Below are 15,231 nucleotides of genomic sequence, written 5' to 3' on the forward strand. Positions count from 1 at the left end.
TTCTAATTATGGCTTAACGCAATAAAAAATAAATACAGAATAAATGGCATAGAAGCTTGCTAATTACTGGAGAGGCTCCCTGACCCTAAGAAGCACTTTAAGCCTAAGCCATTTAGAGACAGACCATCGGTATCCTTCAAAAACAGTAAACCTGACTCTCTTGACAGTTCTTTCCTCAAAGATATTTTTAAAATGCATTTTGAGTAATTGTAATTTAACCTGCATGGCTCATCTACATATACCACATAAAATGGAGTAAGAGAAAGAATTCTCAATTGTGATGACAAGTATTATGACTTGTCTATACCTTTAATTTTTTCCTAAACCTATTATAAATAATAATTTATAATTATTAGAATCAGTAAAGCATATTTAACCAACTTCAATAATAAAACTAAAAATTTTTATTAGAAGAGTTCTACAGGCAAAGTTTTAAATGTAATAAGGAAAAAAATCAAACTTCTCTTTAAGTGCTACTGCACCAGATATTCCAGCAAGTAAGTTACTCCTTGGCAATGTTATGTTAAGATGGGTGCTTTGGAAAACTGCTTTGGTTTGGAGTCACTAGGGTATATGCCTCACTTATCTATAAACAAAATTTTCACCACAATTAAGATAATGCAAATTTTTATAGGGTAAGAAGTTGTGTAAATTTACTGATTAGGAAAAATAATTATTTCTTTCTAAAGATTTTCTTCTACACATACAACATTCCAAAAAGCAGTGAAGATAATACCTGACTTGACTTTCTTTAATAAAAAGTTGCGATAGTAGGCATTTAATTCTTATTCTGTGACATTATCACTATTTAATTAGATGACAACAATCATAAACTCCTATTGTTCACTCAAAATTCCCTGCAACATTACAGTATTATCCATAATTTTATTTCCTCTGTTATCATAATGTAACTCAATTCAGAGGCAGCATACGTAAATGTTAAAAGCACAGGCCCAGAAACAAGCTTGCCGGAGTCAAATACCAGTGTGGGAAGCATGCAGTCTTAGCCGGAGGTAACTCCTGGAGGAGACAGTATGTCTCTCACAAAAAGCAAAGCCCTTACCTTGGAATACACTCTTTTTCCCAGGCCTGAGGAATGTAAAAGAGATTAGCAAAGCTATCTCAAGCCAGGAGACCTCAGGGAACTGAGAGTCCTGGTTGTTCCCTATGGCTGGGGGCTGTGTGTGAGCCTGGTTAAGGGAACATAATGTTCAAGGATAGTTGTTGTAAACTTGTTGACGTCCGTGGTAGTGACTGAACTGAGACGATAAGTAATTCCATGGGATTATTGTCTAATAATAAGTTCCTCTTCTGTCTATATAAGATTCAGTAAATTCTAAATAAAGTGCCTAGCAACCATCAGTTGTCTTGGTCCTTCTGACCCCATACTCGCGGTGCTATTCAGTCCCTTACCCCTCTCCGTCGGGACCTGGAAGACCCCTTGTGGTGGCTGGACCATCGCATACCAGCTCCACTATTTTCTTGCCATGTGATTTTGGGCAAGAACTTTATCTTGGCCTCTTTTTTCTGTCCATGAACATGGCAATAACAATGGTACCTACCTCAAAGAACTGCCATAAGGATCAAATGATACAATAATCATGTAAAGTTCTTACCACAATATCCAAAATATAATAAGAGCTCTATAAAGATTAGCAATCCTACCTTACCTCATCATATAAAGTGTTAGCAGACCTATTTATTTAAAAAAAACAGGGCATTTCTACTATTTTACTTAAATATAAGGTTATTTTGAATGAAGTACCCAGAAGAGTTAACAAAAAAAAGGAAGTATAAACACACTTTAAGAGACCAAGAGTCATCCTCAAGAATAACTAAAATGAAGCTCAAGTGCCTAGGGGTTATAAGACACATGCTTTCCATGTTAAGATGCAACAGGGAGAGAAAATTAACAGCAGTTTCAGTTATGAGCCTAAGTTGAAAGTCACAAAAAGAGATGCTCAGAATTGGAGGTGCTGATTTAAACCTAAGCTGCTTCACACATGGATAAACCTGTAGTATACTCTAAAGGGAGTAGTAGCTGCAAGGATCTGTTTAATCCTAAACAACAATGGGGAGGTCAGTTAGTGTTTATGTAACAGTACTCACCTGTAATGAAACGATCTAATGGCATCACAGGAGCAACATGAGGCGTTGCTTGTGTAATAAGAAGACTGATCAGATCCTGCTTAAAATTTTTCAATGTAAGCAATGCTCTTGCAACAAGGCCACCCATAGAATGACCAATTATTGCCACACTTGTTGGAGCAAATTCTTGACCCTATTTAAAAAATCACCAAGGCATGATTAAGGATTAATATCATAATAAATATACTAAATACTTCTCTCTACATATGAGCAATTTCATGGAAAAAAGAAAATCAAACTATTTATATAACCTCCCATAATAAGATACAGAAATACATTTTCATATATTTGTAATTAGTGTATACATATTTTGTGTTTTGCAAACATTTTTAACAGCTAGGCTTTGGTTTTCTGAACCAAAATCAGAACACTTGGTCTAGTAAATCATGTTTTTACCATTTGTTATATTGTATGTAAGAGGTGTAATTATATTTGGTGTATACCAGAATATTAGATTTTATAGGATATATAAAGTCAAATCATTTATTTGAAAATGGAAATAGCACAAAAAAGCCAGAACAGTTACAACTGCCACAGCAATGTACTACCTCATCATATTGATATATCTTATCTCATCAAATTATTTCTCTATTGTGTGCCTGGGTTTAAAAAGAAGCCAGCATTCCACAACATTTATTCACTGACAATTACATATTTTATTATTAAAGTAAGTTTTTCTTTTTAAAAAATCTTTTCTGTCTCCACATAGTATCCTCAGTTCTACTACCAAACTTCTCATCACCCTCCACACTGATCCTTCATCTATGCCTCTTCTCCTGTTACTATGAATAAATTGGGCCTTGTGCAGAAAAGAGTTAACAGAATAGGCCTGAGACTGCCCTCCTTAGAACAGACTGCATTCAAGGTTGGCTCTGGGCTGCAGTATGGGACCATAGATTTTGGGAGGGTTCTCATCATTCCTAAATGATAGAATAGCTCATTGTTCTAGAACTGTTTTGTAAACAACATGGTTTATGTTGAACACCTTCATCCTTCTGGTAGGGATTTTGGTACATGGAAGGCAGAGGCACAGGGTGTCTAGGTGACCAGCCCTCAATAAAAAAACCTTGGCCACTGGGTCTCTAATGAGTTTCTCTCGTAGATGACATTTCATACATGTCACAATCGTTGCTGTAGGAATTAAACACATCCAGTGTGACTTTCCTGCAAGAGAACACTGGGAAGCTTGCACCTAGTTTCTCTGGACTTCACCCCATGTACCTTTTCTCTTTGCTGATTTTGCTTTCACTGTAATAAATCATAACCATGAGTACAACTATATGCTGAGTCCTGTGAGTCCTCCTGGAGAACATCGAGCCTGGGGATGGTTTTGGTGGTCCCCAATACATACCTGATCTTAGCAAAAGCCAAACCGTACAGATGTGCTCTGAAACCTATTCCCTTTGGCCTTCTCAAGTACAATACGTCACTCTGGCAATTCTTCTCACTCTCTTCTTGCATCACTGTTTCTCCCTCTCTACTAGATCATTCTCACTAGTATATAAATATACTGTTACTCTCCCTTAAAAATAGAAACAACTCTCTTTTTGCTTCTACTTTTCCTTAGTGACCACATCTTTCTCTATATACCTCTTTACAGTAAAACTCTTCGAAAACAGTTGTCTACACAGTACTCGCTGTCTCCAATTTCTCATACACCCTTAAACCCACTCTGATCAGGCTTTTCCCCAACACTTTTTAAAAACTGCTCTTATCTGGTCACCAAGGAATCGAATGATCAATTCTCAATCCTCATCTTACTTGGCCTATCAATGGCATTTGACATAGTTGATCATTTCTTCCTCTATGAAATGCTTTGCTTGGTTTCCTTGACAAGATACTCTTCTCGTTCTCCCCTTACCTCACTGACTGCTCCTTTTTAGTCTCCTTCTGGTTCCTTCTTATCTCCCCTCATCTCTTAATACTGGTGTGACTCAGACCTCAGTCCTTAGATCTCTTCTTTCACATCTTGAATCCATTAGTGATCTCATCCAGTCTCATGGCTCTATCAAATGCTGTCAATCTTCAAGTTATTATCTCCAGACAGGACCTCTTCTCCTGAACTCTAAGCTTAAACTCCAATTGCATGCTAGCTACACTTGGGATGTCTAGTATGTACCTTAAGTCGAACCTGTCTAGAACTAAACTCTTAATATCCTTCAAATCTGTTCTTCCTACATTTCCCCCCATCCTGGTTAATGATAATTCAATCCTTTTAGTTTTTCTAGTTTGGGTCATCCTTAACTCTTCTTTTTCTCTCACATTACCCCTCCATACCTGATGTGCCAGCAAATCCTGTTGCCTTTAAGATTTACACCAATCTGACCATTTCTTATCACCTCCACTGCTATCAACTTGATCCAAATCACAATTATTTGTCTGAATTATTGCAAAAGCTTCCTAACTGGTCTCTCTGCTTCTACCTTTACATCCCTTCAGTTTATGCTCAAGAGCATAACGAATGACACTGTTAAAACCTAAAACAGAACATGTCATTCTTTTGTTCAAAAACCTCCAGTGGCTTTCCATATCATTTAAAATAAAAGGCAAAATTCTTAAAATGCCTACAAGGCTCTATAATCTGCCTCCCACCCCACCCCAAACTCTCCTTCTACTAACTCACTGTCTGTTCCAGCCATACCAGATTCCTTGTTTTTCCTCAAATACAGTTCACATGTGTTTGCCTCAGATATTTGTTTCCTCTGCCTAGAGTACTTTCCCCAGATATCTAAATGGGCTACTCCCTCATGTCCTTAATTTGTATTAAACTGTCTGGAGGTCTTCACTGGGTACCCTTATTTATAATTGCAGTCTTCTACCCTCAACTCCCTATCTCCTTTTCCTGTTTTACTTTTCTTCCTGGCATTTATCACCATAAAAGATAGTATGTATTTTTCTTATTTATGATGTTTACTGTCTGCCTCTCCCTATTAGAACATAAGGTTCATGAGGGTTTGGACTTCTGTTTTATTCATTCCTATATTTGCATGCAGACTCATATGATGAATGAATGTGGTTTTCTCTACCTAAAATGTCCTCTCACTTTCCCACACCCAATTCGTATCCATTCAACAAGATTCAATTGTCTCTAACCCCTACTGTACTTGCTTGTAATAGAAATATTACTCTCTAAAAGCCTCAATTTAAAGAAAGTTTGTTTTATTATAAATTTAGTATGTATTTGTTAGAGAAAACATGACAACAAAAAATAGAGAAGGAAAACAAACTACCTAGTATATAACATTAAAGACACAATTGTTTATTGTGAAAGTCATTTATGGAAATAATTCTCAATTTGTAATCACATCTTATTTATCTTATCCAATAAATATCAGATACATAAAAAGTCCTGTTTCATCCTATGGCTCATTTCATTCTATAATAAGTGTAGATTTAAGCTAAAAAATAATTGCTGTCGAAGTAATTTTAAAACGCTGGCTTATGCAAAGAAACATGATGCCTAAATTTCATTTTCAAGATACACAGGAATACCAATGCCTGGATTACTGTAGCTTTACAGTTAAGTCTTGAATCAGGCAGTGCACGTCCTCCAACTTTGTTCTTTTTCAAGACTGGTCTTTCTGATTCTTTCCACATAAGCTCATCAGTTTTTTAAAAAAACAACTGCTGGTATTTGATTTGTATTGCATTAAATCTACTGGTCTGTTTGGGGAGAATTTACATCTTAATCTTGAATCTTCTAATCCATAAAGTTGGTCTGTTAATTTATTTTGGATTTCTTTAATTTCTATCAGCAAGGTTTGCAGTTTTCAGTGAACAGATATTGCACATCTTTCATTAAATTTATCCATAAGAATTTATTCTGTATACTACTGTAAATGCATTTCAAAATTTTACCTTCCATTTGTTCATTGACTTTTGAATATTGACCATTTACCTGTGACTTTGCTAAATTCACTTATGAATTCTAAAAATTTTCTGTAAATTCCTTTAAATGTTTCTGTATACTTATGTCATCTGTGATTACAGATAGTTTTAATTCTTCCTTTTTAATCTTTATTAATTTTATTTCTCTTTCTGGCCTTATTGCACTAGCTAGGACTTCTGTACAATGTTGAATAGGGATGGTGGGAGGAGACAGAAGCTGAAAAATGAAGAAAGGAAAAAACCGTCTGTATACAACATTAAAGACATTTGATTATTTATTGTGAATAACATTTATGGAAATCTCATTTTATGATCACATTGTATTTATCTTATCCAGCAAAATCGATACATAAATGGTCCTTAACTTAATACAGCTTGTTTCCTTCCATAATACTACGCATATGCATGATACTCGTAATTCCTTAGCTTGAGGAAGTTTGCTTCCATTCCCACTGTGCTGAGTTTTATGTTTTTTTTCCTTAAATTATGAATGGGCGCTGAATGTAGTCAAATGAGTTTTCTTCATCTATTTAGATGATCCTATGATGAATTACATTGATTGATACTTGAATATAAACCAACTTTGCATTCTTGGGATAAATCCTACTTCGTCATAATGTATTATACTTTAAAATACTGCTGGATTTGATAGCCTAATTTTTTGTTTAGAATTCAAAAAAAAATTTTTTGGCCACACTGTGCGGCATACAGGATCCTAGTTCCCCAACCAGGGAGTGAACCCGTGCCCCCTGCACTGGAAGGCAGAGTCTTAACCACTTCCCCACAAGGGAAGTCCCTTTTTTCTGTTGTTGTTGTTTTTTTTTGGTTTAGAATTTTATATCTATGTTTATGAGGGATATGAGGTCTTTATTTTCTTTTCAAACAACTGTCATTCATCGTCTGATTTTGATAGTCAGGGTTTGCTGGTTTCCTAAATGAAGTGTTGTTGTCTTATTTTCTAAGTTTGTGTAAGATGGGTATTATTTCCTCTTTAAATGTTTGAAAGAATTCGCCACTGAAGTCATTTAGCTCTAGGTTTTTCTTGGCAGTAAGATTTTTAATTACAAATTCAAAAAAATTCTAAACAGATATAGAGCTAGTCAGACATTGTTGCTTCTTGTATCTGTTTTGTAATTTATGTTTCAAGGGATTTGTGCATTTCATCTGAGTTGTCAAATTTATTGGCATAAAGTCTTTCATAACATTCCTTTAATAGCTTCTTAGTATCTGTAGGCTCTGCAGAGATGTCCCCTCTTTTATTCTTGATATTGTTAATTTGTGTCCCCTCCTTTCTTTTCTTAATCAGTCTATCTATGGGTTTATCGATTTTACACATCTTTTCAAAGAATCAGCCATTCATGTCAATTTTTCTCCACTGTTTGTTTTCTATTTAGCTGATTTCCATTCTCATCTTTATTGTTACCTTATTTCTACTTAGAGTTTACTTTGTTCTTCTTTCTCTAGCTTCTTAAGTTGGAAGGTTAGATGATTGCTTTTAAAACTTGTTCTTTTCTAATAAAAGCATTTATTTATTTATTTATTTATTTATTTATTTATTTATTTATTTTTATAGTTGCCTAATTTTATTTTATTTTTAAATTTTTTTATATTTAACATCTTTATTGGAGTATAATTGCTTTACAATGGTGTGTTAGTTTCTGCTTTATAACAAAGTGAATCAGTTATACATATACATATGTTCCCATATCTCTTCCCTCTTGCATCTCCCTCCCTCCCACCCTCCCAATCCCACCCCTCTAGGTGGTCACAAAGCACCGAGCTGCTCTCCCTGTGCTATGCGGTTGCTTCCCACTAGCTATCTATTTTACGTTTGGTAGTGTATATATGTCCGTGCCACTCTCTCACGTTGTCACAGCTTACCCTTCCCCCTCCCCATATCCTCAAGTCCATTCTCTAGTAGGTCTGTGTCTTTATTCCCGTCTTACCACTAGGTTCTTCATGACTTTTTCTTTTTTCCTTAGATTCCATATATGTGTTAGCATACTGTATTTGTTTTTCTCTTTCTGACTTACTTCACTCTGTATGACAGACTCTAACTCCATCCACCTCACTACAAATAGCTCAATTTTGTTTCTTTTTATGGCTGAGTAATATTCCATTGTATATATGTGCCACATCTTCTTTATCCATTCATCCGATGATGGACACTTAGGTTGCTTCCATGTCCTGGCTACTGTAAATAGAGCTGCAATGAACATTTTGGTACATGACTCTTCGAATTATGGTTTTCTCAGGGTATATGCCCAGTAGTGGGATTGCTGGGTCATATGGTAGTTCTATTTTTAGTTTTTTAAGGAACCTCCATACTGTTCTCCATAGTGGCTGTATCAATTTACATTCCCACCAACAGTGCAAGAGGTTCCCTTTTCTCCACACCCTCTCCAGCATTTATTGTTTCTAGATTTTTTGATGATGGCCATTCTGACCAGTGTGAGATGATATCTCATTGTACTTTTGATTTGCATTTCTCTAATGATTAATGATGTTGAGCATTCTTTCATGTGTTTGTTGGCAATCTATATATCTTCTTTGGAGAAATGTCTATTTAGGTCTTCTGCCCATTTTTGGATTGGGTTATTTGTTTTTTTGTTATTGAGCTGCATGAGCTGCTTGTAAATTTTGGAGATTAATCCTTTGTTAGTTGCCTCATTTGCAAATATTTTCTCCCCTTCTGAGGGTTGTCTTTTTGTCTTGTTTATGGTTTCCTTTGCTGTGCAAAAGCTTTTAAGTTTCATTAGGTCCCATTTGTTTATTTTTGTTTTTATTTCTGTTTCTCTAGGAGCTGGGTCAAAAAGGATCTTGCTGTGATTTATGTCATAGAGTGTTCTTCCTATGTTTTCCTCTAAGAGTTTGATAGTGTCTGGCCTTACATTTAGGTCTTTAATCCATTTTGACTTTATTTTTGTGTATGGTGTCAGGGAGTGTTCTAATTTCATACTTTTACATGTAGCTGTCCAGTTTTCCCAGCACCACTTATTGAAGAGGCTGTCTTTTCTCCACTGTATATGCTTGCCTCCTTTATCAAAGATAAGGTGACCATATGTGCGTGGGCTTATCTCTGGGCTTTCTATCCTGTTCCATTGATCTATATTTCTGTTTTTGTGCCAGTACCATACTGTCTTGATTACTGTAGCTCTGTAGTATAGTCTGAAGTCAGGGAGCCTGATTCCTGCAGCTCCATTTTTCGTTCTCAAGATTGCTTTGGCTATTCGGGGTCTTTTGTGTTTCCATACAAATTGTGAAATTTTTTGTTCTAGTTCTGTGAAAAATGCCAGTGGTAGTTTGATAGAGATTGCATTGAATCTGCAGATTGCTTTGGGCAGTAAAGTCATTTTCACAATGTTGATTCTTCCAATCCAAGAACATGGTATATCTCTCCATCTATTTGTATCATCTTTAATTTCTTTCATCAGTGTCTTATAGTTTTCTGCATACAGGTCTTTTGTCTCCTTAGGTAGGTTTATTCCTAGATATTTTATTTTTTTTGTTGCAATGGTAAATGGGAGTGTTTTCTTAATTTCACTTTCAGATTTTTCATCATTACTGTATAGGAATGCAAGAGATTTCTGTGCATTAATTTTGTATCCTGCTACTTAGCAAATTCATTGATTAGCTCTAGTAGTTTTCTGGTAGCATCTTTAGGATTCTCTATGTATAGTATCATGTCATCTGCAAACAGTGACAGCTTTACTTCTTCTTTTCCGATTTGGATTCCTTTTATTTCTTTTTCTTCTCTGATTGCTGTGGCTAACACTTCCAAAACTATGTCGAATAATAGTGGTGAGAGTGGGCAACCATGTCTTGTTCCTGATCTTAGTGGAAATGGTTTCAGTTTTTCACCATTGAGGATGATGTTGGCTGTGGGTTTGTCATATATGGCCTTTATTATGTTGAGGAAAGTTCCCTCTATGCCTACTTTCTGCAGGGCTTTTATCATAAATGGGTGTTGAATTTTGTCGAAAGCTTTCTCTGCATCTATTGAGATGATCATATGGTTTTTCTCCTTCAATTTGTTAATATGGTGTATCACATTGATTGATTTCCGTATATTGAAGAATCCTTGCATTCCTGGAATAAACCCCACTTGATCATGGTGTATGATCCTTTTAATGTGCTGTTGGATTCTGTTTGCTGGTATTTTGTTGAGGATTTTTGCATCTATGTTCATCAGTGATATTGGCCTGTAGTTTTCTTTCTTTGTGACATCTTTGTCTGGTTTTGATATCAGGGTGATGGTGGCCTCGTAGAATGAGTTGGGGAGTGTTCCTCCCTCTGCAATATTTTGGAAGAGTTTGAGAAGGATAGGTGTTAGCTCTTCCCTAAATGTTTGATAGAATTCGCCTGTGAAGCCATCTGGTCCTGGGCTTTTGTTTATTGGAAGATTTTTAATCACAGTTTCAATTTCAGTGCTTGTGATTGGTCTGTTCATATTTTCTATTTCTTCCTGGTTCAGTCTCGGAAGGTTGTGCTTTTCTAAGAATTTGTGCATTTCTTCCAGGTTGTCCATTTTATTGGCATAGAGTTGCTTGTAGTAATCTCTCATGATCGTTTGTATTTCTGCAGTGTCAGTTGTTACTTCTCCTTTTTCATTTCTAATTCTATTGATTTGAGTCTTCTCCCTTTTTCTCTTGATGAGTCTGGCTAATGGTTTATTAATTTTGTTTATCTTCTCAAGGAACCAGCTTTTAGTTGTATTGATCTTTGCTATCATTTCCTTCATTTCTTTTTCATTTATTTCTGATCTGATCTTTATGATTTCTTTCCTTCTGCTAACTTTGGGGATATTTTGTTCTTCTTTCTCTAATTGCTTTAGGTGCAAGGTTAGGTTATTTGAGATGTTTCCTGTTTCTTAAGGTAGGATTGTATTGCTATAAACTTCCCTCTTAGAACTGCTTTTGCTGCATCCCATAGGTTTTCGGTCGTCGTATCTCCATTGTCATTTGTTTCTAGGTATTTTTTGATTTCCCCTTTGATTTCTTCAGTGATCACTTCGTTATTAAGTAGTGTATTGTGTAGCCTCCATGTGTTTGTATTTTTTACAGATCTTTTCCTGTAATTGATATCTAGTCTCATAGTGTTGTGTTCGGAAAAGATACTTGATACGATTTCAATTTTCTTAAATTTACCAAGGCTTGATTTGTGACCCAAGATATGATCTATCCTGAAGAATGTTTGATGAGCACTTGAGAAAAATGTGTATTCTGTTGTTTTTGGGTGGAATGTCCTATAAATATCAATTAAGTCCATCTTGTTTAATGTATCATTTAAAGCTTGTGTTTCCTTATTTATTTTCATTTTGGATGATCTGTCCATTGGTGAAAGTGGGGTGTTAAGTCCCCTACTATGATTGTGTTACTGTCGATTTCCCCTTTTATGGCTGTTAGTATTTGCCTTATGTATTGAGGTGCTCCTATGTTGGGTGCATAAATATTTACAATTGTTATATCTTCTTCTTGGATCGATCCCGTGATCATTATATAGTGTCCTTCTTTGTCTCTTGTAATAGTCTTTATTTTAAAGTCTATTTTGTCTGATATGAGAATTGCTACTCCAGCTTTCTTTTGATTCCCATTTGCATGGAATATCTTTTTCCATCCCCTCACTTTCAGTCTGTATGTGTCCCTAGGTCTGAAGTGGGTCTCTTGTAGACAGCATATATACGGGTCTTGTTTTTGTATCCATTCAGCCAGTCTGTGTCTTTTGGTGGGAGCATTTAATCCATTTACATTTAAGGTAATTATCGATATGTATGTTCCTATTCCCATTTTCTTAAATGTTTTGGGTTTGTTATTGTAGGTGTTTTCCTTCTCTTGTGTTTCTTGCCTAGAGAAGTTCCTTTAGCATTTGTTGTAAAGCTGGTTTGGTGGTGCTGAACTCTCTCAGCTTTTGCTTGTCTGTAAAGGTTTTAATTTCTCCATCAAATCTGAATGAGATCCTTGCTGGGTAGAGTAATCTTGGTTGTAGGTTTTTCTCCTTCATCACTTTAAGTATATCCTGCCACTCCCTTCTGGCTTGCAGAGTTTCTGCTGAAAGATCAGCTGTTAACCTTATGGGGATTCCCTTGTGTGTTATTTGTTGTTTTTCCCTTGCTGCTTTCAATATGTTTTCTTTATATTTAATTTTGGATAGTTTGATTAATATGTGTCTTGGCGTGTTTCTCCTTGGATTTATCCTGTATGGGACTCTCTGTGCTTCCAGGACTTGATTAACTATTTCCTTTCCCATATTAGGGAAGTTTTCAACTATAATCTCTTCAAATATTTTCTCAGTCCTTTTCTTTTTCTCTTCTTCTTCTGGGACCCCTATAATTTGAATGTTGGTGCGTTTACTGTTGTCCCAGAGGTCTCTGAGACTGTCCTCAGTTCTTTTCATTCTTTTTTCTTTATTCTGCTCTGCAGTAGTTATTTCCACTATTTTATCTTCCAGGTCACTTATCCGTTCTTCTGCCTCAGTTATTCTGCTATTGATCCCTTCTAGAGTATTTTTAATTTCATTTATTGTGCTGTTCATCATTGCTTGTTTCCTCTTTAGTTCTTCTAGGTCCCTGTTAAATGTTTCTTGCATTTTGTCTATTCTATTTCCAAGATTTTAGATCATCTTTACTATCATTATTCTGAACTCTTTTTCAGGTAGACTGCCTATTTCCTCTTCATTTGTTAGGTCTGGTGGGTTTTTGCCTTGCTCCTTCATCTGCTGTGTGTTTCTCTGTCTTCTCATTTTGCTTAACTTACTGTGTTTGGGGTCTCCTTTTCGCAGGCTGCAGGTTCGTAGTTCCCGTTGTTTTTGGTGTCTGCCCCCAGTGGCTAAGGTTGGTTCAGTGGGTTGTGTAGGCTTCCTGGTGGAGGGGACTAGTGCCTGTGTTCTGGTGGATGAGGCTGGATCTTGTCTTTCTGGTGGGCAGGTCCACGTCTGGTGGTGTGTTTTGGGGTGTCTGTGACCTTATTATGATTTTAGGCAGCCTGTCTGCTAATGGATGGGGCTGTGTTCCTGTCTTGCTAGTTGTTTGGCATAGGGTGTCCAGCACTGTAGCTTGCTGGTCGTTGAGTGAAGCTGGGTCTTGGTGTTGAGATGGAGATCTCTGGGAGATTTTCGCCATTTGGTATTACGTGGAGCTGGGAGGTCTCTTGTGGACCAGTGTCCTGAAGTTGGCTCTCCCACCTCAGAGGCACAGCTCTGATGCCTGGCTGGAGCACCAAGAGCCTTTCATCCACACGGCTCAGAATAAAAGGGAGAAAAAATAGATAGAAAGAAAGAGGATAAAATAAAATAAAATAAAATAAAGATAGAATAAAATAAAGTTATTAAAATAAAAAAATAATTATTAAGAAAAAAAATTTTTTTAAGTAAAAAAAAACAAAACAAAAAGAAACAGACGGACAGAACCCTAGGACAAATGGTGAAAGAAAAGGTATACAGACAAAATCTCACACAGAAGCATACACATACACACTCACAAAAAGAGGAAAAGGGGAAAAAATAATGTATCTTGCTCCCAAAGTCCACCTCCTTAATTTGGGATGATTCGTTGTCTATTCAGGTATTCCACAGACGCAGGGTACATCAAGTTGATTGTGGAGCTTTAATCCGCTGCTTCTGAGGCTGCTGGGAGAAATTTCCCTTTCTCTTCTTTGTTCGCACAGCTCCCGGGGTTCAGCTTTGGATTTGGACCTGCCTCTGCGTGTAGGTCACCTGAGGGCGTCTGTTCTTCGCTCACACAGGACGGGGTTAAAGGAGCAGCTGACTCGGGGGCTCTGGCTCGCTCAGGCCGGGGGGAGGGAGGGGTACGGATGCGGGGCGAGCCTGCAGCGGCAGAGGCCGGCATGACGTTTCACCAGCCTGAGGCGCGCCATGCGTTCTCCCGGGTAAGTTGTCCCTGGATCACGGGACCCTGGCAGTGGCGGGCTGCACAGGCTCCCGGGAGGGGAGGTGTGGATAGTGACCTGTGCTTGCACACAGGTTTCTTGGTGGCGGCAGCAGCAGCCTTAGCGTCTCATGCCCGTCTCTGAGGTCCGCGCTGATAGCCTCGGCTCGCGCCTGTCTCTGGAGCTCCTTTAAGCAGTGCTCTGAATCCCCTCCCTTCGCGCACCAGGAAACAAAGAGGCAAGAAAGAGTCTCTTGCCTCTTCGGCAGCTCCAGCCTTTCCTGGACTCCCTCCCGGCTAGCTGTGGTGCACTAACCCCTTCAGGCTGTGTTCACGCCGCCAACACCAGTCCTCTCCCTGCGATCCGACCAAAGCCCGAGCCTCAGCTCCCAGCCCCCGCCCGTCCCGGCAGGTGAGCAGACAAGCCTCTCGGGCTGGTGAGTGCTGCTCGGCACCGATCCTCTGTGCGGGAATCTCTCCGCTTTGCCCTCCGCACCCCTGTTGCTGCGCTCTCCTCCGCGGCTCCGAAGCTTCTCTATTTATTTATTTTTATAATTTGTTTATTTGTTTTTGGCTGTGTTGGGTCTTCACTGCTGTGCGCGGGCTTTCTCTAGTTGTGGCAAGCGGGGGTTACTCTTCGTTACAGTGCGCGGGCTTCTCATTGCGGTGGCTTCTCTTGTTGCGGAGCACAGGCTCTAGGCATGCAGGCTCAGGAGTTGTGGCTTGTGGGCTCTAGAGCGCAGACTCAGTAGTTGTGGCACACAGGCTTAGTTGCTCCACAGCATGTGGGATCTTCCCGGACCAGGGATTGAACCCATGCCCCCTGCATTGGCAGGCAGATTCTTAACGACCATGCCACTAGGGAAGTCCCTAATAAAAGCATTTAAAACTATATTTCTTCTAACTACTACTTTAATCTTACCTATTCTGATGATGTGTTTTCATTTTAATTCAATTCAAAACACTTTCAAATTTTACCTGTGATTTTGTTTGACCTCTGGGTTATCTAGAAGTCATTTCCAAATATTTGAGGATTTTCCAGATATCTTTTTCTTGTTGATTTCTAATTTAATTCTGCTATATTCAGAAAATAAACACTGTATGATTTTAATCCCCTGAAATTGAGACTTGTTTTACGGCTTAGCATATGGCATACCTTAGTAAATGTTCCACATGCATTTAAAGAGAACACAGTTTGTACAGTTGTTGGGTGTGTTCTATAAATGTCAACAGGTTAAGCTGGTTAACAGTGTTCAAATCTTCTATACTTTACTGATTTTCTAGTTATTTCCTCAATTACTGAGAGAGGATTG

General features: G+C 37.8%; 1 protein-coding gene across 1 annotated transcript in view; it reads right to left on the reverse strand.

Moving 5' to 3' along the window:
- The window catches only part of PGAP1 (post-GPI attachment to proteins inositol deacylase 1), an 80,614-nt gene that overhangs the window by 51,138 nt on the left and 14,245 nt on the right, over positions 1-15,231 (reverse strand). The window contains exon 4 of the mRNA XM_061203659.1: positions 2,110-2,281. Coding sequence (XP_061059642.1) covers positions 2,110-2,281 — 172 coding nt within the window. The remainder of the gene's footprint in view (positions 1-2,109; positions 2,282-15,231) is intronic.

This window comes from Eubalaena glacialis, chromosome 1 (genome assembly GCF_028564815.1).
Source record: "Eubalaena glacialis isolate mEubGla1 chromosome 1, mEubGla1.1.hap2.+ XY, whole genome shotgun sequence".
Classification (NCBI taxonomy): Eukaryota; Metazoa; Chordata; class Mammalia; order Artiodactyla; family Balaenidae; genus Eubalaena; species Eubalaena glacialis.